Source organism: Trichosurus vulpecula, chromosome 9, assembly GCF_011100635.1.
Source record: "Trichosurus vulpecula isolate mTriVul1 chromosome 9, mTriVul1.pri, whole genome shotgun sequence".
NCBI lineage: Eukaryota > Metazoa > Chordata > Mammalia > Diprotodontia > Phalangeridae > Trichosurus > Trichosurus vulpecula.
In genome coordinates this window covers 96,781,507-96,808,507 of record NC_050581.1, presented here as the reverse complement: position 1 = coordinate 96,808,507, position 27,001 = coordinate 96,781,507, and the positions used below count along the sequence as shown (strand labels likewise).

Genomic DNA, 27,001 nt, shown 5'->3' with positions numbered 1-27,001 from the left:
TTGCTCATTGTATCATGCCACACAAGAGAGGATATCTCCCTTCTTCACCCTCTCCCATTGTGGCATACCCCACAACTTTGAAAACTCCAGACAAGATGACTAGTAAGGTTCTTTCCAATTCTAAATCCTATGAATTGTGGAGATGGTTAAGCACTATTATCATTTTACTAGCTTTTCAGATAGTTTGGTGTAATTTGTAAGCTTCTGGCTTAGAGGTTCTATCTAAAATGATTTCTAGTGTTGATTATTAAACTTGTAGCATATTCTCAATAGCAGCTTTGTTTGTCAGATTAACCACTTTGCCCATCTGTTTATTGAAATATTTATCTATTTTAAAGCACTATGCAAAACGAAAATTCTGCAGGTGGTTTCTTCTTTTTAAAACCAACTTCGTGTCAGATGTAATTGATGAAAGGGACTAATTTGTGCAGATTTTGTGTTCAAAAGTGTAAGTAAAAGCCATGAACTAATGCAAATAGTAAATGCATATGTTATGTATCTTGATTTTTAGGGCAAATAAGATGGATCTTCAGTGTTCGCTAGAAGAGTGTACAATGGCATTAAACTTATTTCTAAATAATCGATTCTCAGAAGCCTTGGAATTACTTCGTCCATGGTAAGTTTAAAACTTAGTTCCTTTCGATTACAGGTAATACAGATTGTTGTCATACAGAGTTTTCTGAACATTCTGCCTTTTAATCTGTTTATGTTGCTACATAAAAGTTTGTTTGTTTGCTTTCCTGATGGAATAGTGTGCTTCTTATTCCTTGAATCGATAGCTGAATTGTTTTTCGTACATGGTTCTTGATTTACTTTATTTGTGAAATGAATAACTATCTCTTGATATAAAAAAATGATTCCCTATACATATTGGACAGTGCAATTGCATTGTTGGAATAGAGGAATAATTATAACAGGGCATAGTGTTCCTATAATGACACTTTTCTGTTTTTATTTTATTCTATCTGAATGGCTTGCAGAATATATTTTGGGAAGAATATATTTTTTGTTCTTCTCCTCCACTTCAATTCCCAGCGTTCCTTATTTTGCAATATTCTGAGGGGTCTCCATTGTCATAGTTTCACTTATTCTTAAAAGCAAACTTATTTCAGTTCATTTTAATTTTTCAAAATGTTTCCTGTTTGACTTAAAACTGCCCCTCTTTCTCTTAGCCATTTCTAAAATGTCATTAAAATACTCCAGTACGCCATAATGATATTACTGCACTATAGGACTACTCCAATTTTAGGAATGGAGGTAGGTGGGTGAGGGTGGTATTGCTGCTAAGTTAGATAATGATTTACTATTATAACTACAAAAACAATGAGAATGTTTTCTAACTGAAAAAAAAGTATTTTCACTTGGAAAAACAATAATAAAAACAACAACTTTCTGCTAAATTTGTGAGTCACAAATTTGAGGTTTTGGAGCCACTGTTAATGTTCTGTAAAGCCTTACCAAAAGCTGTTCTTTTGGCCCTGGCAGTGCCTTTAAACAACGTGTGCTTTATGCACATAGAACAAAGAGGCAGATTGGCTGTTTCCATTCAGGAAAGGAGTGATGTGTTTGGGGTTTGTTTTCCATAGAAGCTTGATTTGGGCATTAATATTTAAATGGAAGATAAAATGAAAAGTGTTTCTAAAACTTGCTCATAGCTAAGAAATAACAATCATAGAATCATAGGATTCGTGTGGAGCTTGAAGGCGCTTAAGAGGATGAAGTCAAGTGACTTGCTGTAGGTCAGATAGCTTTTAAGAGGCTAGGTCTCATTGAGAGTAGGTAAAAGGCTCTTTCTGCCTTTGAGCAGCTGCCCCATTTCTACACCTTCCATTCCCGTCTAAGCAGCTGCCTTTCTGCATCCTCTCAGCTCCTGACCAAGGCCACCTTGTTTTTCTGCTGAGCCGCCATACTAATGCCTGTTTGCTTTCCCAGCCCTGGGGTAAGCAGTTTTGCTGATTTGATGCCAGACCCCTCACTTCAAGAGCATTGTGATTCCCAATCTCTTAGTCCTGGCCTTTTTCTTACCAAGATAAATAAATTGCTGACTTGTCACGTCCACATTATTTAAAAGACTTTGAAGATTACTCAGATCTCCTCTGTATATATTCTGGATTATGGCTGACTCTCCTTCACTACCATAACTTTTCCCCCTTCTGTCTTTATGATAGATACACTTGTGGTTTGGTGTTGCCCTGGATCCTCACTGTCTGATCATAAAATCTGTGGGCCTTTTTTTGGGGGGTGGGGGGTGTGGTAATCTCCTGAACTAGGGTAAAGGAGGACAGGAGTGTTCATATGACAGCTATGGAAGCCAATGAGTGAGCACTTACCCATTGCAAATTTGAACTCTAGAGCCCTTCCCACCTGGAATCAACTGCTTTTTTTTTTACACAAATATGCTAATTCTCTTATGTAGCCAGGGAAGATTATTATTTTCCTGCTGTAGCAGGAAAATTTTAAAATTATGAACTTGACATATATCAACAAAATAAACATTTATCTATAAAGAACAGAAAAAGATAATTGTGGGTATATATATACACATATATCCCATCAACAAGCCAACAAATAAATAAATAAATGTCTCATCCTTTACTTAAACTCCATCAACTCTCTTAAGAATTGGGAAGCATGCTTCATCATTCTTCTGAATTCATAATTCATCATTATGTTGATTAGAGTTATTAAGTCTTTTAAAATTGTTTTTCTTTGTAATATTGTCATTTTGAAATTGCTCTTCTGGTTCTGCTTACTTCAAATCAGTTCATATAATCCTTCTTGGGTTTCTCTGAATTCATTCCTTTTGTCTTTTTTTTTTTAACTTTATAACATTCCATTACATTCCTATGCATTTTTTAAATTTAATTACTTTTCTGAACAAAAAAAATCTGTTTTTTCTCTATCTCCTCTCTTTGGGGCAACGCCCCCACCCCACAAAGCTTTGTAACAAGTACATTACATTTATATACCACAATTTGTTCAGTCTCTTCCCAATTGGTGAGCACCTATTTTGTTTCCAGTTCTTATCTATGAAAAGAAATGCTACTATAAATATTTTTATTTACATGGGTCCTTCTTCTTTGTCTCTCATTTTCTTGGGTATGAGGGAAGCAAAAAGGAGAGGGAGCAAGAAGTGAGAGAGAGAGAGAGAGAGCGCGTGTGTGTGCGTGTGTGTGTGTGTGTGTGTGTGTGTGTGTGTGGAGCCATCATATTTTTAACATAAGGGAACTTTTTGCTGAATTGTTTTTCAAGAATTGAATCCAGTGAACTGTTTGTTTGATCTTTGGTTGATGAAAAGGTAAAGATGTAGGGAAAAATTCATTGCTTGCCACCTTTTAAAAAATATGTTCATAATGAATGTGCACCCTTGTGGTGAAAGAAAGATCAGGTTGTGCCAAGCGAAGCAGAGATTTAAGACAGTTATTATAAATCTGAATGTAAAAGTCCTCAAAATAGTTTTTAGGTGGCTGAGTTTCTAGAATACAGTGTACCTAGTCCTCAGTACTCAGCAAATCAGTGATCCAGATGATGGATTAAATACTATTGTGGTTGTGAGAAGTAATAGATACAGCTTTATAATTTTATATGTAGTCCCAGTGTGATGTCTTTAAAAAGTTCCAGAGTCTAATTTAAATGCTCTGTTTTTTTATGTCTTTTTCAGGTCGAAAGAGAGTATGTATCATGCTCTGGGCTATAGCACTATTTTAGTAATGCAGGCAGCAATGACCTTTGAACACCAGGACATCCAAAATGGCATTTCCACAATGAAGGAAGCTTTACAAACCTGTCAAAAGTAGGCCTGAGTAATTTAACTATGGGAGAAGAGTGAATACCAACCTTAAATTTTGTGTGATGAAATTGATGATAACTGCAAAATCAGAGAGCTGTATTCTTCACCGTAGTGGGTTACTTTAGTTAGGAAAAGAAAGATAGATCTCAGCTCCTATGCTCCTATTATCAGTGTCAAAGTTTGTAAAAAATGACAAAACAGTATTTCCAGGTGGGCTAAAGGGCAGATAGATTTGGTTAAATGGTATTTTGATCCACAGTTCTGACAACTTACTGGGTTGAGCAAACAAGTCTCTCTCCATTTTTGTTGTTTTAGTGTTCAGGAGGTGCAGTTAAGCCTGACCAATAATGTGGTGTTCTTGTTTTATGTTTTACATGATCATTTGTAGCATTCTCCATCTTAGAATTTATTTTGAACATCTTTGAACCTTTTTAATAGCTGAAGATAATATGGATTTAAAAATCATACTTCTGTCTTTGATGTACAAATACAGAAGAAATATCTCAGGAGGGGTTCTTCTTTTAGTATCAAAATTCATAAGGAATAGTCTGATCTCAGTGTTACAAGCATTCCTTCCCTCCCACTGTTGTCCCCTCCAGATTCAGAGGACTTTCAAGCATCAGACTTTTTCTAAGCTTTTGAGGCTTTTGAGATTTTTTCTGTTGCTTGTTCATGTATATTTACCACAAAAATAGTGTTCTTGGCCTGTGGGATTAAGAAAAACAACCAGAAATATTTCGGGTCCTAGCTCGATCATTCCTTAATATAGTTTCTAGAGGTTATATCTAGGGGTTGTATCTGAGATGAGTACTAAATGGAAATGAAATGAATTCAGCTTAATTTCTTATTTTGTATGCTTTTATTCTTCCTTTTTTTACTTGTTCGATGTAGATTCAGAAAAAGAAACACAATGGTAGAATCTCTGTCAAATCTTGTTTCCAAATCATCAGTGGATCAGCTGAGTGAAGGTGAGTCAGAGGATCATAAGATATAAAACTAGAAGGTGCCTGAGAGGCCATCAGTATCCACCTTTATGTGATTTATCCAGGCTCACTTAGCTCGTAGGTAAAGCAGGATTGGGACTCAGGTCTTCTTGACTTTTAAGCTGAACACATCATACACTTTACTAGGCTGCCTCCTGGGCACCTTGAGGTCTCTTGACAGTGTTGGTCAAATTGGGCATTAGGTATGATAATTGGAATGTGGACATTCAAGAATCCATATATTTTTACATAGCATTGATAAGGCTGATGACGGGCAAGAGACCCCACAGTTCTCAGCTTATGGTGCCCTAGCTTGTGGTGCTATCATGGTGCAAGATGTTTCAAGCATATAAATAGATGAATTTTTCTAGCATTTTGCTCAGAGAATAATGGCTTATAGGTGGCAACAGTGGTAGTCTGGGGTGGGGGGGGAAGCTGTTAAAGTGACCCAATCAGAGAATAAATCATGCCATCTGAAAGGAGCTCTCAGAGACTCATCCAGATCCCTCATTTTATAGGTAAAGAAACAAGCCAGGGAGATTAAGTGATTTGTCCAAAGTCACACAGGTAATAAGCATCAGTGGTGGGAGTTGAGCCCGTTTCCTTTGGTCAGAGCAAGTATTCTTCTTACTCTCCTATCCGGTCTTCTGTAGCTCTTCAAAAGGAAAATACCATGCTTATTATACGAATCAAGGACTTATCTTTAAGGGACAAAATGCTAACCCCTCTATCTGGAGAATCCTGCTGTCTCTGATAGGGTACAACGAGGACCAGCAGCCATGACACTTCAGTGAGAATAGCTCCATCATTCCCAGTGGTCAGGTTCACACAGGACAATTTTAAAGCAGAATCTCAGAAGGAAATTTAGAAACCACCTGGTCAAATGGGAACCCAGGACAGAAATACCCTACATAATATAAAGACTCATTCAGTCTTTATTTGAAAGATTGCCATGATGAGAGCTCAGTGTTTCCCCAGGCAGCCCGTATCATCTTTGTACAACTCAGGCTGTTGGGAATTTTTTCTCACTTTTCCCTTCAAGCTTAAGTCCTTCTCTTTGCAGATTTCTCCCATTCTTAATTCTTCTTTATGGTGCCAAGTAGAACAAATCTGATACCTCTTCTACCTCGCAACCCTTCACATACTTGAAGAAAATTATTATATGTCTCTACCCTACTCTCAAATTTTCCTTTCTATAGGCTAAATATACTCTATTTCTTCAAGTAATTTGCTTAGGGCATGTTTTCCAGCCATCTTAGCTGCCGTTATTATATACTAGGAAATTGGGTGTTAGGACCAAGACAAATATAAAATTCTCTCTTTTCTATTGTTGTCTTTATTCCATCTTGCTCTCCCCCTTTTTGTTAGCAATTTGTCCTCTAGAAGTATTCTTCCTGTGGTGTAGAATGACTCAAATTCTTTTACTTTAGTGATATATTGAGAAATCATAGGTAATTTGGGAGATAGTAGTAGAAAGGAAGAAAGGAATAAGCATTTATTAAGCACCTGTTGTGTACCACACACTGTGCTAAGTACTTTACAAATATGATCTTATTTGAGTCACACAACAACCCTGAGTGGTAGGTGCTGTCTTTATCCCCACTTTACATTTGAGGAAACTGAGGCAAGAGGTTGAGTGATTTGTTCAGGGTCATGCAGTAAGGAGATTGTGGGCACGAGTACATAGATGAAGGCAGTTTGTATATCTTGTGTTATCCTTGGGAGATATTATTTTAGCAAACAAAAACAAATGGGCCAATAAGTACCCATTTACCAAGTACTGTTTTTTAATGAAAATTTTAATTTTTGTCACCCACTCAGTGAACACTGAAATTCAGGTTAGTTTAGGATTTGTTGTGATGTAAAGAGCCCTAGTCTTGGAGTAAGGCATCCTGGATTTGATTTTTAGGTCCAGCATTTACTATGTCACTTTGGTCAAGTCACTAACCTCTTTGCATCAGTTTTCTTATGTATAAAGTGAGGATATTTTAATATCCAGAATTGTGAGGAAAGCACTTTAAAACCACTTATGCTGTGGTTTTAAGTGCTACATAACTATGAATTATTTATGGATCGTTTGTTTACAAGAGATAGTCTGTTGTGTGGTGGGTAGAATGCTGGACCTATTGGACAGAAGACTTCTCAGTGTTTGAGTCCCTATTCTGACCCTTCCCATCTGTGTGATCTTGGACAACTCATTTATGTAACCCTGCCTCTGGAATCGAGTCTAGCACATGGCAGCTGCCATTTCTAGAATGTCTTAAGCACTCTCTTGAGAACAACCCTTTGAAATTGCTAGTGTAAGTGCAGATCCCTCCAATGCCTGCCTGACTTTTGCTTTCAGAAGTGAAAGTTCTGGAAAAGTAATAGGGTTTATCCTCCTGTTCATCCTAATAAAGCAGTGCAAACAGTAGATGAACTGAAGACTTTAGTCTGGGCTCTTTTTATGAATCGTTACACTTTATTTCCAGTGTATGTGTTTGGCTGCCACTACAACCCAAACAGACTTTCTTTTTCCAATAGAGTGAGTCAAAACATTGAAGCATTTGTATGTGATTTATTTTTCTGCTTGGTAATTTTCATTTACATTCTTGAATGGCTGGTGGTTTGCAGCAGAGCATGCATTTAATTAAAGTTTCCATGGGCTTAACATGTCATACACCCACTCATCATTTCTACATTTGATAAAAGTTTCCACCTAGTCCTTTAGCTGGCTGGTATATTGCCCTGAACTGGTTTTTAAGTAGGTGTTAAAATTAGACATTTAATATAAAGAATTCTTATATTTTGATTCTGATGGCCATGATTTCTGATTATTTTTAGTTAAGGCATTTAAAAATTTTTTTCTCCTTGTATTAGCTTAAATAGTGGCACTATAGTACTTAAATGAAGAAAGGAGGTGAAAGATTTTCGTTTTGCAAAGATTCAATCAACAAAAAATGTGTTAATTGTTTTTTATGAGCCCAGGACTGTTTTAATTGGGGAGTAGTTGGACAAAGAAGAAATCCATGTGGGCTGGAATAATCGAGAAAGGAGGGAGGACTTGAGCTGAGCCTTTAGGAATGATCAAGCTTTGAGAATAGGTAATGAAGAGTGGGGTAGGGTGGCAAAAGGAGGCAGGGGGAGGGGAGGAAGGGCAGAGAGAGACAGAGACAGAGGATTGAGGTGTTAGAGTGAACAAAAAGGATCATAAACATAGAAGCAGGAGTGAGCAAGTTGTTTGTACTGTTAGAATAAGCAAATGAGCAGAGCAATTGGTGTTAGAGAGTAGTGTGAGCCAGAAGGGCGGGTGAGTACTGGATTATAAGCACCTGCCTTGAAAGCTGGGCAAGAAGAAACTTTCGAGTATATTAAAATTTTCTTCCTTTCAATTTTCACATTTAAGATGCAAATGAAAATACTGGTAGACTGCAATGAACTCCTGTAGGGAGACTCTGGTGGTTCTTCTTTCAAAAGCCCCCAGGATTGTAACTGAGTCAGTTCTGTCTCTGAATACCCTCTCCCCTAGGGCAGAATAAAAAATAAACACAAGAAACTAGAGAAATAGAAATATATTCAGGGACAATGACTGCTGCTGAATTTTACCTCCCAGCATTTCTTCTTTCTTCTTTGTCACTTCTTTTTTATTTTTTACTGGGAAGGGAGCGATCTTCCTTACAAACCATTTGTAAGTCTTCTCAGTTCAGCCCGTTAGTCAGTTAAAAGGCTTTTTGTTACCATGCTGAGAATATGTGAGAGTGTTTTTTATAGGAGGCTGGGGAGGGGGTGCCTGTTCTGGAAAGCAGGTTCACTGATCCTCCAAGTGGGTTTATAGGAGACAGAGCCAATTGTTCATTCTCTAAGGTCTTGGACCTTATTGGCCAGTCTCCTCATTGTAGATAGATGAGGAAGCTGAACTTTAGAGAGATTGAATGACTTGCCCATGGCCCCATAGTTTCCAAGAGCCACAAGTGATGTTTAAACTCCAGTCTTCCCAGGCAGTGCTGCTTCTCAAGATTTTAGAGACTTACTTGGGATCATGTGTTGCTGTAGATCTCATTTGAGCATCTTAAGACAAAATGCATGTGATGTTTCACTGATTTTCTTTAATATATTTTGTTTGTTACTAATAGAGGAAATGCACGCAGAAATCTGTTATGCGGAATGTCTACTACAGAAAGCAGCACTGACATTTTTACAGGTAATAAATATTGTGGGATTTAGTGTTCATTTGTTGCTTTTCATATTAAGAGCAAAATGCATCTTGAAATATCTAAATAGCTGTTTGAATGAACATTTGGTAGGGCCATTTGATAATTTTAACAGGTGATGTGAAGAAAAGTATTGCTAGAACCAGTGGTATTCTCATTTTTGTTGGGTTACCACCTCTCCTACCCTCTTCTGCCCCCCAAATACCCAGAGGTAGCTTTCTTATTCGAATTCGTTGTCTTTAGTCTGATTTTAAACTCCATCTGGTGTTAATCACTACCTTTTAAATGAAAACTCTTATGCCTACCCCAATTTTTAGGCTCTTTCATGCGTGGAAATAGTGGAGTAGTTGCTCTGGCACATTATTAAACTCTTTTGTTTCATTATTTTCTGTACTCGTAAGAGGCTAGAAGTGCTCTGGTTAAGTCTTCCTTATTTTAAAAGTTATTTTGCTCCTTTGTCTGGTGGAGAACAACTGTGATAATTAGAAGTGAACAGCCCTTATTTTTAGAAGTTCTTTAGGGTCCCTTTTAAGTGGAATGGGAATTAGTCATTGTTAATTTAAGCCCAGAGTGCTGGCCAGAAACCCTTTTTAGATTGACTAATTAGCAAGTTACCTACATCATGGAGACTTTTAAATATTTTTTCTCAGCTTATTTCAAGTGAAGATTAGAAATAAGTAATTGTTTAGACCTAGCACCATTTGAATCTACCCCCACCTAAATTCCTTTAAATTTCTTTTGCATGTATTTGCATAATAAGCTGGTAGTTCTAATTTTTGTACTTCTCATAATGTTTATTTTCATGTTTATGTATTTTCTTTTCTTCATACTTGTTTTATTCCTGTTTTGAGAGGATGTGATTTAATTATAGAGAACTCCCTGTAAAGAAACTCCTTCTAGGAGTAGGACTTGAACTGAGGTCTTTCTGACTCTCAGGTGGGCTCACTGTCCACTATGACTAGGTGCTTCTCCTTTGGGGAGAGGATTTGAATTAAATTATACAGCACACTGTGGTGCCCTTGATCAAGAAAAAGAATCTGTACTCCAGGGCATTGTTACTTCTGCTCTAGGAGCAGCTGCAGCAGCAGTTACCAGGTCCATCACTGCCTTCCTGCTCTCTTAAAAACCAAATCTTTGAGACATTGGAGAATTGTGGCAGGTACGATGAGGTGAGAAAGATGAGAAGAGATATAGGAAGGAGGGTGGAAGTAAATTGGATAGATAACAAATCCTCCTGATAAAAACAAAAGAATCTTAGCCCAGGAGCCTTGAGTATCGGTTATACTATTTCAGATCCACCCTTAAAATGTTCATTTTTTTCTAACTTACTAGTTGCATTTCCATGTTTAGTGAAGATATTCTTGAACTTGACTCAGTGGTCTAAATGACTAGATCTGTGGCTTCTTGGGGGAAATCTCTAAGCCTTGGTAGTAGTTTGAGGTTGTTGAAAATAACTCGGGGTTATTGACTGAACAATGTTGACATGGCATTTACCATGGAATCCTTAAAGTTGTTCTTAATGTATTATTTTCAAAATTGGAGGTTCAAGACTTGCATAACTAGGTCTTGGTACCTATTTGGGGACTTTTAAGCTAAATTGTAAAATGAAATGTGGGTATTACTTGAAGGAAGTTCTCATACAGTTTAGAAAATTCTTTCCTGGCCAAAATATTTGGTTAGTTGAAACTCTCAGATTTTTAACTGAGCAGTAATACTTTTGCTTATGATTATTGTGCAGAAAGTGGTAGACTCTGAGTCTATTGGTACCGTAGTTTGAAATGTTACTCATTTAAATGAAGATGGTAGAATTAAATTGGATGCTTTTAACTTTAGAGGGACACTTAGGTATACAAGAAATTAAATGCTGGAGTCTTCGCAACTTTATTATGAAATAAAATTACTGGGTTTTAGAGAATTGTAATGAAAAGATATAGGATTAAGAGTCAGAACACTTGAATTTTAGTTACATTGGGTCCTTATTTTTTTATGGTAGTGACATGCTGCTGGTAAATGTTTAACAACTGGCTCTACAAGAAAAAATGTATGCATGACACACTTTTAAAGTTTAATGTGCATTATTAACATTTTCTCCATTGCTTCCAAAAATCAAGACAATCAAGAAGATAATAAATCAAGCTCTGATTTGTAGCTTTCTGAAATTCTGTAAATTCAGTGTGATTATGGCTCTCAGAGATAGTATGAGTCTGCTCCAGCCCATCTTTGTTTATGGATGGGGCATCCTAGATGATCTCTAAGGTCCCTTTCAACTTCGACATTTTTATTCCACCAGTGTGAAACACTGTTGAAAAAAATCTCCTATGGCACCATCTACTGGTGATGAACTTCCTTCAAGGAGTTATCTGTTGCAATTTACTTAAAGGACTCTAATAGGATCATAGGAATTTGCATCTAAAAGGGACCTTAGTGAAACTTCTAACTCAGCACTCTATTTTTATAGAGATGAGGCCTAGGAATATTTAAGTGAATTGCCCAAAGAGGACCATGCAGAGCTCACACTAGAGCTTAGGACTGGAAAGGATATTAAACAGAAGTCATTTGCTAATAAAAGTCTCCTTGAAGGAGAAACATGTACAGTTAAAAAGTAAGTGCTGTTTTGTTGGTGAGAAAGGGAAAAGGTTGACCTTTTAGCATGTCCTTTAAACCTATTAGAATGCTATTTGAATGCAAAGATAGACATTTTACATTTTTAAATTCATGCTCCGCCTACAAAGATTCATAATCCGTGACTCATAGGGATCACTGTTTTAGTAATTTAAAAGTGACTGATTTGTGAGTAATTAATGCTGAAATGCACCGGTAAAAATTCATTCCTTCCCTTTCCTCTCCAGCTTAGGGAAAAACAGTGAAAAAACTATTTCCTAAAGTACATGAAAAAGATGCTTTCTTGAAAACTTTGTCTCCAAAGTTTAAAATTTGTTGCGCTAGGCACAGCAGTTGGGACAGTGAAAGGATTTTTTTTTTGTGTGTGTGTAATGACCTAATTATTCATTAAATGGTTTTCAGGATGAAAACATGATCAACTTCATCAAAGGTGGACTCAAAATTAGAACAAGTTACCAAATATATAAGTAAGTTAATAATTCAAATATTTTGACTAAACTGGTGTGATTCAGGCCTTTAAAAAAAAAGTCCCCACAGCCTTCATAATCTGAGTATAGTCAGATTTTTATTTTTAAAAATTAATTTTTCTTCCATAAAAGCCTCAGGATATTTAGGTGGTGTTGGGTTTTTGACAGCTAGGCTAATGGACAAAAAGCATTGCTTGTTTTTGTGAAACTGGAAAGGCTTTGAGTGTTGGCCCAGCAGCTAACTGAATGTTTGCTGTCTATCTGATGACTAGACTTGGCAAGGTCATGAAGGCTTATCATCAGGTGGGCTTTAGGGTGATGATCTTTTGATCATGCAACTTTTGCTGATCGTCTAACAAGTCGTAGAGAGGTTATATCTATATTAGTGGAAGGAATACTCACATTGAAATCATGGATCCTTGGAAAGTAACGAAGTAGTAATGCATGTTGCCTGATGTTTGGTGATTCAAGATTGATAACCTAACTGCTTGATGGCTGCTGAGCTCATGTGTCAGCACTGTGCAGAAGAACATTATATCAATGGAAGTATTGTTATAAGGAGGTCTAAATATGAGGTGATTTATGTTGGTAACTGGCAGCGTTATTGTTGATGAATAACTGCTATTACTTATTCAGTCCCAAAACAGGGTTAAGAACTTTATGAAATCAAGTTTGGGCTGAAGCATACAGTGTTGGTAGTCACAGTTGCCCATGTACCCACACAATATGGTAGCCCTACTTGTGAGACTTGTATATTAATTACCTGAAATTGCCCTGGTAGTAATAACTGTATTCTGTCAGTCTCCAGGTTGGTCACTACTGCCCTGGATCTTAAGCTAAATTTCTTGGAGGTCAGTGCTAATGAAGCCATGGTCTTAGACTCATTATCTACATGGACTAGTTGTCTTTGCTTCATTTTGTAGCTATAGATTACACTTCTAATCTTGATTGGTTGTCTAGACAGTGATGGTCCACAAGGAGGACCAGGCAAAAGTGTCACCAGACTAGAGGAGAAGCACAGTACTGTGATAATTGAAAATGCATTTCTTCCTGATGGTTTGTTAGTTTCAATTTGTGGGTCATCCAGCAACTCAAAAATCAGTAATTACATCCTCTTAGATCTTCTTAGAGATTGTTCATGATATTTCAATTCAACAGACATTTTGTGTGCAAGGCACAGTATTGGGTACTGGATATACAAAAAATGTCTTTGTATGAATGACATAGTCTCTCTCTTCAAAGCACTTACATTTTCCTGGGGGTTGGAGAGAGGAAGACAATATATACATGAGAAAATGGTAAAGTAATTGCAAGAGAGAGAGACTAATAATTGGTAGGATGGAAGGGGGAAGGATAAGAAAAAGCCTCATGCGGCAGGTGACACCTGAACCTTTAAAGGAAGCTAGTGATTTTTAAAGGTAGAATCCGTGTCTCTCCCCTCCCTCATCCTTTAAATGTCAGATGCTAAGGGCCTTGCAAAATCTTACTTTTAAGGTTTTTTTTTTTGAGGTTTGAAAGGGGAAAATAAGAAAATATTTGAAAATGGAAAGGAAAAGTTAGGGAAATATACCTTGTGGAAAAGAGCAAATTGAAAGCATAGACAAAAGATAATTGTAGAAATAACCACTTTTCTTCCATTTACAATCTCTCTCAACCAAATCAAACCAAAATAACTTGATTGAGTCACTCTAGGGCCAAAATGATCAGAGCACTTATATACTGAAATTCAGAACTTACTGATGGTGGCTTTCTGGGCCACTTCTGAGGGGAATATGATTTCAGGCCACTGCAGTAGTTTTGTCAAACTGTATATCTGAAGAAATCAAAAACCTTTCTCTTTCTGCCTTACATAAAGCTTCCTCTTAGTGATAGTGGTGCCTCCTAGGTGAATGATACATAGAACTCTCAAAATTAACACTATGCCCACCCATTTACAGCTGAAATGTCAGATTTGATAAAGGGTGCTGCTAGGGTTATGTCTTGAGCTGATGGTATAAAGGCGTCTGCTGTTTTAAAAAGTAGAAGCTCCCCCTCTTTGGTGATTATAGTTTAGCAGTAGTTGGAGTAGTTTCAGAATAGCTTCAGCAGTTTGAAAATTCCCTTAATATTTTGGAGGGTATACTTTGTTATGTCATACACAAATGCAAAATTTGATTTTAAATTAGGTTTGTTTTAAAGTATCACACAAATGGAATTTATTTTATTTCTTTTCTTGAATCCAGGGAATGTTATTCTGTTCTACAAATGACTCAGGGCAACAAAAAACAGAAGGAAACCTATTATCAATTTGAAGGAGGAGTGAAGCTTGGAATAGGAGCATTTAACTTGGTAGGATATATTTATATCTATACCAGAACCTTACTGTACAAAATGATGCTTATTATCACATTCATGCCACCCTTTCTCTTTGATTCCACCTGGGCTGTTGTGCACAGATAGAGCCAAGTGAGCCCACAAGGTTGTTCTGAAAGCTTTGCATCATCAGGCATTTCACAGGCTTTCGGTGCATTGGTTGTTGTCATTGCAAGGTTCAAAACCAAAAAAGCCTATTGGATGTGAAAGTTGAGGGTAGAATTTTGGGAAGCACAAGACTGGGAATCAGAGCTCTTTCTTAATGTAAAATGGTTGTTGCTTTGCTAATGAGTGATTGAGAGAGTTAAGGAGGGTGTGAAGAATTTAGGAGAGGTAATTGTGACTAAATATCTGAATAGAGAGGGGGTCCCAAAAGCCTTAGTGCAGTTTATAGCTATTAAAGTATTAAAACTGCATGAAGACTTTTGGGACACCCTGTCTATAACTTTGGATAGCTCTGAAACTGTTAAAGAAGAATACACAGAACCATTTAGTATTTGGTAGGTCTTTGCATCGACCCAGGAAAGCCAGTTTTAACCATGTTGGAAGTGGGCTTAGAATGAGAGGGCAGGGAATTAATATTCAGGCTAGTTGGAGAATATCTCTTGGGAAAGTTTATGATCTTGTATGTTTTTTTGAGGTTCTTGGTAGTACATGAAAGAATTACTTATGTAATTGATTGCCTGTGCCTTTTCTCTTGGTGACATTCATTAATCTTCACTTAATTTTAATTTTTCATGTTAATGAAAAGGCTTTGAAACCTGTTTGCCATTTCACAGTTGTCTAACACTTCTTTGTCCACTTTGTTTTTCTTTCAGATGTTATCTCTTTTACCAGCAAGAGTTCTCCGACTACTAGAATTTATTGGGTTTTCTGGCAACAGGGTATAAATTTAACTTTTAAGTATTTTCAAAGGGAAGATAAATCCTTTCTTTATAAGGTTCATCATCTTGGCAATTTGTTTTAAGATCAGTCAAAGGGATGTTAGTTATTGATCGTATTTTCAGTAATTACACATGGTTGTCAATATGACATCTAGCATAGTGCCTAGTACGTAGTAAGTGATTGAAAAATATTTTTGATTGATTAAATACATGAACTAATCTTTTACCCTTTTAAAGAAAACCTATGTAAAAATAATATTACTATGGCAACATGCTGATTTCAGACTATTCTAGGTGGTAAATAATTTCAAAAATGCTTCTAAGTTTCAAACAATATATGACATGCATGGCAACAGTACTTAATATACCTTCGTTCTTGTATGTTGTGTAGCAACACTAAATGAGAGATCCCCTTCCCCCCTGAATTATAGGGTGTAATTGGTTTATACATCATACCTCTTATCCAAATGTTAAAAACAGTCGCCTCATTACAAAGTATATATTCAAGAAAGTAAGCACAGAGAAACTTAGTTAAATAAGTCTTAATTTCTTCATCACTTTATTTGTATTGTTTGTCATCTGTGGGGGAGGGGGGGACACCCCTACCAAAATTCTCAGGGCATTTTGTAACTTTAGTATCCATATTGTTTATGTCTTCCTGGGAAACAATATTCTTCTGCAATGAATATTGGCTTTCTCCCGTGAAACTGCTAAATCAATTAGTATAAAATACTTGTTCCACTCCCTTTATGCTTTCAAAAACAAAACATAGAATATTTTCTTTGTGTCAGAGAATGACAAAAAATACATCATCGTCATATTAAACAGTCATGGAAGCTATAAACAATATTGATGCAAACTATAAAAGTGGTAGAAAAGAAGGGATTGATATTTTTAAAATTTTTGAATAGAAATAACTTGTAATTTATAATGATGGTCCTCTCTTTAGAGAGCAGATAATTAGATTTTTGTTCTCTGCAGGAACTAGGCCTCATACAGTTGCGAGAAGGTGCCTCTGGATCCAGTTTGCGGTCTACACTGTGCAGTTTGATTTTACTCTTATTTCATACTTATGTCTCACTAGTCCTTGGTAAGGATTAAATTGCATTTTGACTTTACCAAAAGTCAGTTATTTTTTCGTGAATAGAGAAAATCATTGAGAAAAGTCAGTAAAGAGAAATAGCCGATAAATATATCTTGTTAGATCTATGTTTGTACTAAAACTTAGAAAACATCAAGAGAGCAAGCAGTTAAGTTTGAATCAGATATGCATGTAGCCACATGCAGTCTGAAAATAGGGACTGTTTCATTTTTGTGTCCCCAGTGCCTATCATAGTACCTGGCACAGAGTAGATGCTTAATATATACTGATTGATTGATTAGATTGGTTTGCTCTTATTTGTAGTAATAAATGCCATGCCTTTCTTGTAAGCGATTCTGCTAAAGTGTTTGTTTGCTTCTAATCACTTGATTTCTAGTTGTGGTTTTTTTTTTTTAAACTAGAGCTACGAGCGTGAGGTTGAAGGTGTGATGGTCATGATTGCCATTAAAACAAAAAGGAATCAGATTTAGAATTTAAGAACAGCTTCCTACTTTACTTTCAGTCATTCTACCTTGAGAAAATCTTGAGCTAGAAGTCCAATGATATTTCTTATTTCCCAAATAGAAACCAATATGACATAATAATAAAGGTTTTCTCCTTTCACATGAAATTACCAGTTCATTAGGCGTACATCTTTGTAGTAATAAAGTTTGAGGGGTAGGTTGTAAGTACACACTGTGTTCTTTGGAGACTGAGGGTTGTTTTTAATGTGTGTTGTGTGTTGAATTTCTAGGCACAGGAGAAGCCAATATCGAGGAAGCTGAGACTCTCCTTGAACCCTATCTCGAGAAGTTTCCAAATGTATGCCCAGTACTTTTAGTGTACTTTCCAGTCACAATTAGTTAACCAGCCCTGGGATTATTGAACAGTGATTTTTTTTTCTTTCTCTCCAGGGCTCTCTAATTTTGTTTTATTCTGCAAGAATAGAACTACTCAAAGGGAATTTTGAAAAGGTAATTAATTTTATATTGTATTTCATTACTTTTGTAGTTAGTTTTTCTTTGACATTTTTTTTTGCCACTGTGTGTGTGTGTGTGTGTGTGTGTGTGTGTGTGTGAGTGAGAGAGAGAGAGAGAGTGAGAGAGGGAGAGAAAGTGTGTGTGTGTGTGTGTGTGTGTGTGTGTGTTAGGAACACTTTTGATGATCACCTCAGGATAAGAAGCATAGGAGTACATGTACACAGGTATAGACATAGATTTCACAAAAGAGACAGGAGGCAAACAGGAGAAGGGAGAAGGGGGAACAAGAGGGAGGGTAGATTAAGGAGGAATTAGGCCTAAGCAAAATGAAGTCTTGACTAAAGATGTACAAAAACATTTATGACTCTTTTTGTGGTGACAAAGAATTGGAAACTGAGAGAGTGCCCATTAATTGGTGAATGACTGAAAAAGTCATGCTGTGTGATTGTGATGGACTCTATCCTGCCGTAAGAAATAATGAAAGAGTTGGTTTCAGAGAAACCTGGAAAGACATATATGATTTGGTTCAGAGTGAACTGAGCTCTACTAAGCAAACAATTTATGCAGTAACAGTAATATTATAAAGACAAACAACTTTGAAAGACTTAGGGACTCTGATCAGTGTAGTGACCATCTGCAATTCCAGAGAGCTCATATAAAACCTGCTACCCAACTCCTGATAGAGAGGTGAAAGACTCAGTGCAGAGTCAGACATAGTATAAGGTTTTTTTCAGACATGGCCAATGAGGAAATTTATTTTGCTTGACTATATCTGTTTGTATCAGGGATTTTGTTTTTCTCCCTTTCTCAATTGTGGGTGGAGGGTGACAGAAGGCAGATTTTTGCTGATTGAAAAGATAAAGTTTAATTTAAAAAATAGTACTTAGCTATATTGTTTCACTTAAAGAAAGGAAGCTGTTGTATTATTGAATGATTAAATGAGTGGTAGTTTTGTTCTTTTTGCACAAAATGTATGACTTTTCCCATTTATTATTTATATTCTTGTCTGATATCTACATGATCAGATTTATAACATTTAATTGTAGGCACAGGTGATATTCCAAAACTGTATTAAATCTCAGGAAGAATGGAAACAGATTCATCACCTCTGTTACTGGGAGCTGATGTGGTGTTATACATTCCAGCAAGAATGGCTTAAGGCATATCATTATGCAGATCTGCTTTGCAAAGAAAGTAGATGGTCCAAGGTAAGGAGAATGAGTGCACTCAGCTCTCAGGAGAATCACAGTGTGTCCTTTTGTTTGGTTGAACATAATTCAGTTGAGTAGTGTGTAAAATCGTAGCTCCACCACATGGAGTTGATACAATTGCAGATAATTATTGAGAACCAGGCATGGAATGGTAGAAAGAGTGCTTACTGGCCATGGAGTCAAAATACCTGGGAATTCTTCCTAGCTCTACCTCCTGCATTTTCTCATCATTACAGAAAGAGTTGATTGTCTTTAAAAGAAACTTTATGAATGGTTGGGAGCATTCGTGTCATGATAACTCATTAATCTCTATGTTTTTCACTGAAGTGAACTGTTATTTGTATTTTAGAAAAATTATTGGTTTAGCAGAGTCTGTTGAAACTGGTCATATTTCTCATTTGGTGCTATTTTAAAATTTCCTGATAGTCTTATTATTTCCATGTAGCTTCTGGAAAATTTTCACATCATTCTTGAAATGCAATGTTGTAGAAATGCTAGGAATTTAGGGTTGCATTAAAATTGGCTTCTTTTTCTTTTCTTTAAAGGCAATATATGTGTTTCAGAAAGCTGCAATTTTGAGTATGCTCCCAGATGAAGAGGTGAAGCCCACTGGAGAGAATATTGTGTCTCTGTTTAGGTAAAGAGGATATTATCATTTCAACAGGAGGCCACTTGTAAGGGCAGGCCCTATCTGTCATTACCAGTGATTTTTCTCCTCTTTCTAGGACAGTCCTTCATTTGGAGCAGGAACCCCTAACCTCTTTGGTTCAGTAAACAACATCTTACTCTAAACCTTTAGCCTTGACCGAAGAAAAACCAAAGAAATCCAAAGAATCAAAATGTTTGTGTTCTGAATCCCAATAGGGCTGTTGGATTCTCTCCTGCCTTTAGCCTTGTTTTCCTTCTTTTTTTACTTTCTGTGGTTGTAGAGAGCGTTACATAGGTAGTTCCAGTTAGGCTGGTTTCACTTTGTATCACCTCATGTACATCTTTTTGTGTTTCCTTGTATGCTTTATGGTCATCATTTTAATTTTGTTGTTGAATCATTACAGTCATATCTGACTATTCGTCACCCCGTTTGGGGTTTTTTTTTTTTTTTGGCAAAGATACTGGAATGGTTTGCCATTTCCTTCTCCCACTCACTTTTTAGTTAAGGAAGCTGAGGCAAACAGAATTAAATGATTTGCCTAGGGTCACATGGCTAATAAGTTATAGCACCATAACATTCCATTCCATTATTCAGCTATTTTTGCTATTACAAAGGAAGTACATCTTCATATTTTTGTGCATGCGGGTCCTTTTTTATTCTCTTTTGATTTGGTTTTTGCTGTAGAATCCTAGCAATGGAATTTCTAGGTCTGGTCCTTTCAGTTTTGTGATTCTTATTTGTGGTTCCTCTAATAGCACATCATGAGATTATAGATTTAGAACTAGAAGGGTCTTGACAAGTCATGTAGTCCAAACCCTTTATTTTGTAGATGAGCAGGTGAATATCTTGCTCAAATTTGTATAGGCAGTAAATTACAGAGCCAGAACTTAAACCGTGATGGTCTGCTTCAAATCCACATTCTTTCCTTGTACTAATTCTGGGGCCTGTTTGCCTGCAGGCCTGCCAGCGTTAGCATTGATTATCATCATTATTATTTTTGTCGTACTCATGTATATGCTGATATCCTAAAGTTGTCTTGAGTTGCATTTCTCAGATTATGGGTGAATTTGAACACTTTTTCATGTGATTACTAACAGATTGTTTCCTAGATGATTGTATTTTTACTCAAGTATTTTGGGGATTTTTGTTTCATCAGTGTGGGTCTTCCTTCTGCTTATACAGATCACATTCTTACTAGGTATTTTAGGTGGTCCGTGAGAATTAATGTGTTGGAAAAATCATCATCCTCCATCTAATCTGGTGATTAACCTCTTCCAGCTTAGCCTAGGCTGGTCTTCATATAGCACACACATGGAATCCAATCTTGGGTCCTTTCTCAAATTCTTTCCAACTTGTAGGAACTGCTGGAGCTTGCTTATATAGCTTATTGTACACACAGCTGCCAGTGACTCAGAATCAGATCAATAAAATGAAATTGATTCTTATATTGGGCTTTAAGTTGCTCCAGGTAAAGCATTAAAAAAAGTTTTTGTGATTATTTTTTAAGACCATGGAATACTCTCTCTACACTGTCTTCCTTTAGTGCCCTATCGTAACACTGAGCTTAACTCTGCATTTTCTTTTCTTTATTTATTTAAAAAAATTTTCAATAACTTTTCATCCACTTATCTAGTATCTATTTTTTCTGACTCCCATCTTCCCTCCATTCTACTGGAGGGGAGAGAAAGAAATATAAAACCCTCGTAACATTGGTTATCATCATTTGTTCTTGAAGAGGATCAAAATGACATCATTATGTTGGGATCAAGGTATAGTGTCCAACTGTGGCTGGTCAAACCAATGTGAGCTCAGAAGGCTCTACCATAGGTCAGGCACAAATAATACACATGAACATTTGGGGTGGAGATGTCTCTAAATTTGCACATCTCATATTTCTTTGAGTGACTACAATTCTGTTTTGCTCATAGAGCATGGTGCCTTCCTTAATGTGGGCATGCCATGTTGGGCGGTCCTTTGCCCGTGTCTCTCATGTTATGAAATCAATTCCAAGTTCTTCAGAGAGACCTTAAGAGTATCCTTGTATCACTTCTTCTACCCTCCATGTGAGCGCTTGCCTTGTGTTAGTACTCCATAAAAATCTTTTGTACCATGTAAGTACAGCGTAGTCAAACAAAAAAATCCCACATTGGCCACATATGAAAATGTGTGTCTCATTGTGCATATTAATCTGTCACTTCTCTGTTATGAGATGAACAGAATTCTTTATCTTTGTTCCTTCCTAATCACGGTAAATCATTGTATTGTTAAGAGTTCTTAAAGGCAGTCTTTCAAAATTGTTCATGTTTATAATATTGATGTTATATAATACTAATCATTTTCCTGGTTCTGCTCTCTAAAGACTTTATCAGTTCGTGCGGGTCTTCTTAGGGTTCTCTGAAATTCTCTTTCTTAATTTCTTAAAGCACTGTAGTATTCCATTGTATTCATATACCCTAATTTGTTCAGCCCTTCAATTGATAGACATTCCTCTCCCCCTATCATTCTCCCCTCCCCCTTAGTTTTTAGGTCTTTGCTACTACAAGACAGTCGTTATAAACATTTTTGTGATATAGGACGTTCTTTCTTTGGTCTCCTTGGGGTATAGGTCTAGTAGTGCTATCTCTGGGTCAGAGAGCATGCATGTAACATTTTGAGCATAGTTCCAAATTGCTCTCTGGAATGACTGGACAAATTCCCTCCACCAACAATGCATCATCATGCCTGCTTCACTTCATCCCCTCCACTCTGGGTCTGTGTTTTCCAAGGCTTTGCCATTATAGTTAAGGTCTGTCCAGGCTCATCACCAGGATGACTTCAGGGTGATGAATCTTGTAGCCAGAGCAGCTCTCAGCCAGATACTAAGCTAGAGAGAAATTGCAACAGTGGAAGGAGTACCTACCCTAGGGAGTATTGAAGCCAAACAAGCAGCCACCCCATTCTTCCTCTGTGTCACGCCCTCTGCTGAGCCTTGGCAGGGTATGGAGGACAGCAGAAAGCAGCCCCTGTCTTCAAGGAATGTACTTTCTTATGGGGAAGCCAGCAAGTAAATCATGAGATAAGTGAAAAGCACATGCTGAGGAGGTGAAGGTAATGTGAAAGAGAAATTGAAAAGTAAAAAAGAATCTCCCAAGACCATCCTTTCTGTCTTCATTTGAGTGATCCTGTTTATTCCATGGCATCTTTTATAGAATGAGAAAATGATTTGTCACTTTGAGAGGCTGAATATGCACATTCTGCCTTTCCAGAGGCCCTCATTTCCTTAAGATTGATTGATGTGGACGAAATAGATAATGATAGATAATAAATGACTTGTGCTTAAATTAGTTTTGAGCTGCTTTATTCTACAAATCTTTATCAGCTTTGCTGGAGAATACAGAAGATCTGGTAGCATGCTAATTCCCTCTCTTCTCATGACACATATGTAGTCAAATAAAGAAAATTTGGAATCATTTTTTGAACCTTGTAGAAATTACTACTTTTTATGAACTCATCAGCAGATTGCTACCTGTAAAACTGCTTTTAATATTAGAGACCTTAACACATTAAGTAAACTGATAGCACATAGATGTGCAGATATCTGTTTTTTTAACTTGTCTTTTCTTCTTTGTTTTGTTTGTGGGCTGGGATTTATTACAGGCAAGTGGAAGGCTTGAAGCAGAGAATTGCTGGGAAATCTATCCCAATGGAGAAATTTGCAGTGAGGAAGTCCCGGCGTTATTCTAGTACGGCCTTTCCTGTAAAGCTGATCTTACCTGCTCTGGTAAGCCCTCTCTATTTCTTTTCATGTGTTTGAAGACTAGAATAAATTGGTATCTTAGTGGTAGCAAAAACCACTTTCCATCTAATTTTTGCCTAGCAATTCTATTCAATTTCATACATTTATAAATGATTCCTGTAACTTGAACATTTACATTCAGGTTTTTTTTTTTCTCTTAAGAAAAAATGCAGGGATTTTCTTAATGGAAGTTACTCCTCAAAAGAAATTTCTCATCACAAAATTATCACTTGTAGCTTTACAGCTTTAGTTTTTGTGAGGAGTTAAATTGCACACACCAAAAAAAAAATGGAGAAATGCCAGCCATTAGCAGTAGTACTGAGTTTAGGCCCTGTGGTTTTATTTTTATCCTGGGAATTGTAATGGGAAATCTTTTCTCCCTGAGCTTAGTTTTAAGCCTCTAGATTATCTCTTGTAAATTTAAATGTATACAGTTTATCTGGCTGGTAGAATTTTCTAAGAAAGTTGTATCTGATCTGTACTTTTTTCCTTTTTTATTTAGTCTGTCCTTTGTGTATTACTTTGGCAGCTATTTGAGGTGTATAAATTAAATCACATAGAATTGAGTACCCCTCTTAATTTTTAACATCTGTAAAGATGATCATGAGTTACAATATAGGTGTGAATTAAGGTTCACAAAGGACTTCCTCACAGCAGGCCTCTGGACTATACTCAGGTGTCAGTATCATTGCTTTACAGATAAGGATATTGATGATATTAAATGACTTAGCATTATACAGGAAGTAGCTGAATGGAAGATTCAGCCTCAGGTTCTCTAATTTCAGAAGATCAGTAACAAAGATGAATAGTTTTTCTTTTTTTTATATTTTATTATTTATTTTATATTATTAGTTTTTAGCATTGATTTCCACAAGATTTTGAATTACAAATTTTCTCTCCATTTCTGCCCTCCCCCCCACTCCAAGATGGCATGTACTCTGATTGCCCGCTTCCCCAGTCAGCCCTCCCTTCTGTCACCCCACTCCCGCCCCCGCCATCCTCTTTTCCCTTACTGTCTTGTAGGGCAAGATAGATTTCTATGCCCCACTGCCTGTATATCTTATTTCCCAGTTGCATGCAAAAACTACTTTTTTTTTTGAACATCTGCTTTTAAAACTTTGAGTTGCAAATTCTCTCCCCTCTTCCCTCCCCACCCCCACCCTCCCTAAAAAGGCAAGCAATTCAACATAGGCCACATGTGTATCATTATGCAAAACCCTTCCACAATACACATGTTGTGAAAAACTAACTATATTTTGCTCCTTCCTATCCTATCCCCCTCTATTCAATTTTCTCCCTTGACCCTGCCCCTTTTGAAAAGTGTTTGCTTTTGATTACCTCCTCCCCCATCTGCCCTTGCTTCTATCGTCCCCCCTTTTTTATCTCCTTCCTCCTTCTTTCTTGTGGGGTAAGATACCCAATTGAGTGTGTATGTCATTCCCTCCTCAGGTCAAATCCTATGAGAGCAAGATTCACTCATTCCCCCTCACCTGCCCCTTCTTCCCTTCCAACAGAACTGCTTTTTTTTTTGCCACTTTTATGTGAGATAATTTACCCCATTCTATCTCTCCCTTTCTCCTTCTCTCAATATATTCCTCTCTCATCCCTTAATTTGATTTTATTTTTTAGATATCATTCCTTCATATTCAACTCACCCTGTGCCCTCTGTCTATATATATATGTATATATGTATATTCCCTTCAAGTACCCTAATACTGAGAAAGGTCTCATGAATTACACACATCATCTTTCCATATAGGAATGTAAACAAAACAGTTCAACTTTAGTAAGTCCCTTATGATTTCTCTTTCTTGTTTACCTTGTCATGCTTCTCTTGATTCTTGTGTTTGAAAGTCAAATTTCCTATTCAGCCCTGGTCTTTTCAGAGAAGTCTTGAAAGTCCTCTATTTTATTGAAAGTCTATATTTTGCCTTGGAACATTATACTCAGTTTTGCTGGGTAGGTGATTTTTGGTTTTAATCCGAGCTCCATTGACCTCCAGAATATCATATTCCAAGCCCTTTGATCCTTTAATGTAGAAGCTGCTAGACTTGTGTTATCCTGATTGTGTTTCCACAATACTCATATTGTTTCTTTCTAGATGCTTGCAGTATTTTCTCCTTGATCTGGGAGCTCTGGAATTTGGTGACAATATTCCTAGGAGTTTTCTTTTTGGGATCTTTTTGAGGAGGTGATTGTGGATTCTTTCAGTTTCTATTTTACCCTCTGGGTCTGGAATATCAGGGCAGTTTTCCTTGATAATTTCTTGGAAGATGATATCTAGGCTCTTTTTTTGATCATGGCTTTCAAGTAATCCAATAATTTTTAAATGATCTCTCCTGGATCTATTTTCCAGGTCAGTGGTCTTTCCAATGAGATATTTCACATTGTCTTCCATTTTTTCATTCCTTTGGTTCTGTTTTATAATATCTTGATTTTTCATAAAGTCACTAGCTTCCACTTGCTCCAATCTAATTTTTAAGGTAGTATTTTCTTCAGTGGTCTTTTGGACCTCCTTTTCCATTTGCCTAATTCTGCCTTTCAAGGCATTCTTCTCCTTACTGGCTTTTTGGAGCTCTTTTGCCATTTGAGTTAGTCTATTTTTTTTTTAAATGAAAAAATTTATTGTAAGGATCACTTTATGATCTTGGTCTTTCCTTCTTGCCTTTTTACAAGGCCAGAAGAGAAACATTGGCTACTTTTACAACTTTGAAGCGGACTCCAGGAATATCACCGACAGCATGGCCCTTTCAGCCAAAGCCAGCCACTAACACTTCATTTTCCTCAATAAAGTTCAAGCTGGCATCATTTGGAACAAAGGCTGTGATTTTCTTGCCGTTCTTGATCAGCTGGATTCTCACACACTTCCTGATGGCAGAATTGGGCTGCTTAGCCTCCACACCCACTTTCTCCAGGACGATGCCTTTGGCGTGCGAAGCGCCCCCGAAGGGGTTGGCCTTGAGCGCCATGCCCAGGTGGGCCTCTTGTATTGCTTGTCGTGCTACTTCTGGTCCCGATGGTGGCTGCGCAGCTTCCGAGCCGTGCGGAGCCTGTGGCACTTGCCCATCTTGCCGGTACCCGCGCCGCTCCAGTAGCCAGCAAGAATCGACTTAGTCTATTTTTTAAGGTGTTATTTTCTTCAGTATTTTTTTGGGTCTCTTTTAGCAAGTCATTGACTTGTTTTTCATGGTTTTATCACGTCACTCTCATTCCTTTTCCCAGTTTTCCTCTACTTCTCTTTCTTGCTTTTCCAAATCCTTTTTGAGCTCTCCATGGCCTGAGATCAGTTCATATTTTTCTTGGAGTCTTTTGATGTAGGCTCTTTGACTTTGTTGACTTCTTCTGGCAGTATGTTTTGGTCTTCTTTGTCTCCAAAGAAATATTCCAAAGTCTGAGTCTGAATCTGAGACCGTTTTTGCTGCCTGTTCATGTTCCCAGCCAACTACTTGACCTTTGAGCTTTTTGTCAGGGTATGACTGCTTGTAGAGTAGAGAGTACTTTGTCCAAAGCTTGAGGGGCTGTGCTGCTGTGGGTGGGCCAACCTTGAACTCCTTTCACTCTGTCCCAGCAGCTTTTCCCACTAACCTTCTCTGTTGTCTTTGGCATTTGTGGGTTGACAAGTCTGGTAACTGCCACAGCTCACTGATTCAGGGCGCTGTGCCTGTTCTGCCCCGGCTCCTGGTCTGGTTGGTCTTAGCGTGGCCCATGCTGGGCTCTGCTTTGCTCCACTCCCAGCTCCATGCGATAGGCCCTTCCCGGTGACCATCCAGGCTGGGATGGAGCCCTGCTTCCCTGTGCTATTTTGTGGGCTCTGCAGTTCTAGAATTTGTTCAGAGCCATTTTTATAGGTGTTTGGAGGGACCTGGGAGGGGAGCTTAAGCAAGTCCCTGCTTTCCAGCTGCCATCTTGGCTCTGTCCCCCTTAATGACACATTCTTACTTCTTCCTTAACATCAGCATTGAAAATATGAATGGTTAGATTTTTGGCATGGCCTTCACAGGAACGGCATAATATTGT

General features: G+C 37.3%; 1 protein-coding gene across 1 annotated transcript in view; it reads left to right on the top strand.

Moving 5' to 3' along the window:
• TTC39B (tetratricopeptide repeat domain 39B) overlaps positions 1–27,001 on the top strand; it is a 145,480-nt gene that overhangs the window by 92,092 nt on the left and 26,387 nt on the right. Inside the window, exons 3-15 of the mRNA XM_036738064.1 lie at positions 512–616; positions 3,662–3,793; positions 4,682–4,758; positions 8,886–8,953; positions 11,988–12,052; positions 14,275–14,380; positions 15,223–15,288; positions 16,270–16,378; positions 17,124–17,191; positions 17,284–17,343; positions 18,396–18,557; positions 19,106–19,197; positions 22,846–22,969. Of these exons, the coding sequence (XP_036593959.1) occupies positions 512–616; positions 3,662–3,793; positions 4,682–4,758; positions 8,886–8,953; positions 11,988–12,052; positions 14,275–14,380; positions 15,223–15,288; positions 16,270–16,378; positions 17,124–17,191; positions 17,284–17,343; positions 18,396–18,557; positions 19,106–19,197; positions 22,846–22,969 (1,234 nt within the window). The remainder of the gene's footprint in view (positions 1–511; positions 617–3,661; positions 3,794–4,681; positions 4,759–8,885; positions 8,954–11,987; positions 12,053–14,274; positions 14,381–15,222; positions 15,289–16,269; positions 16,379–17,123; positions 17,192–17,283; positions 17,344–18,395; positions 18,558–19,105; positions 19,198–22,845; positions 22,970–27,001) is intronic.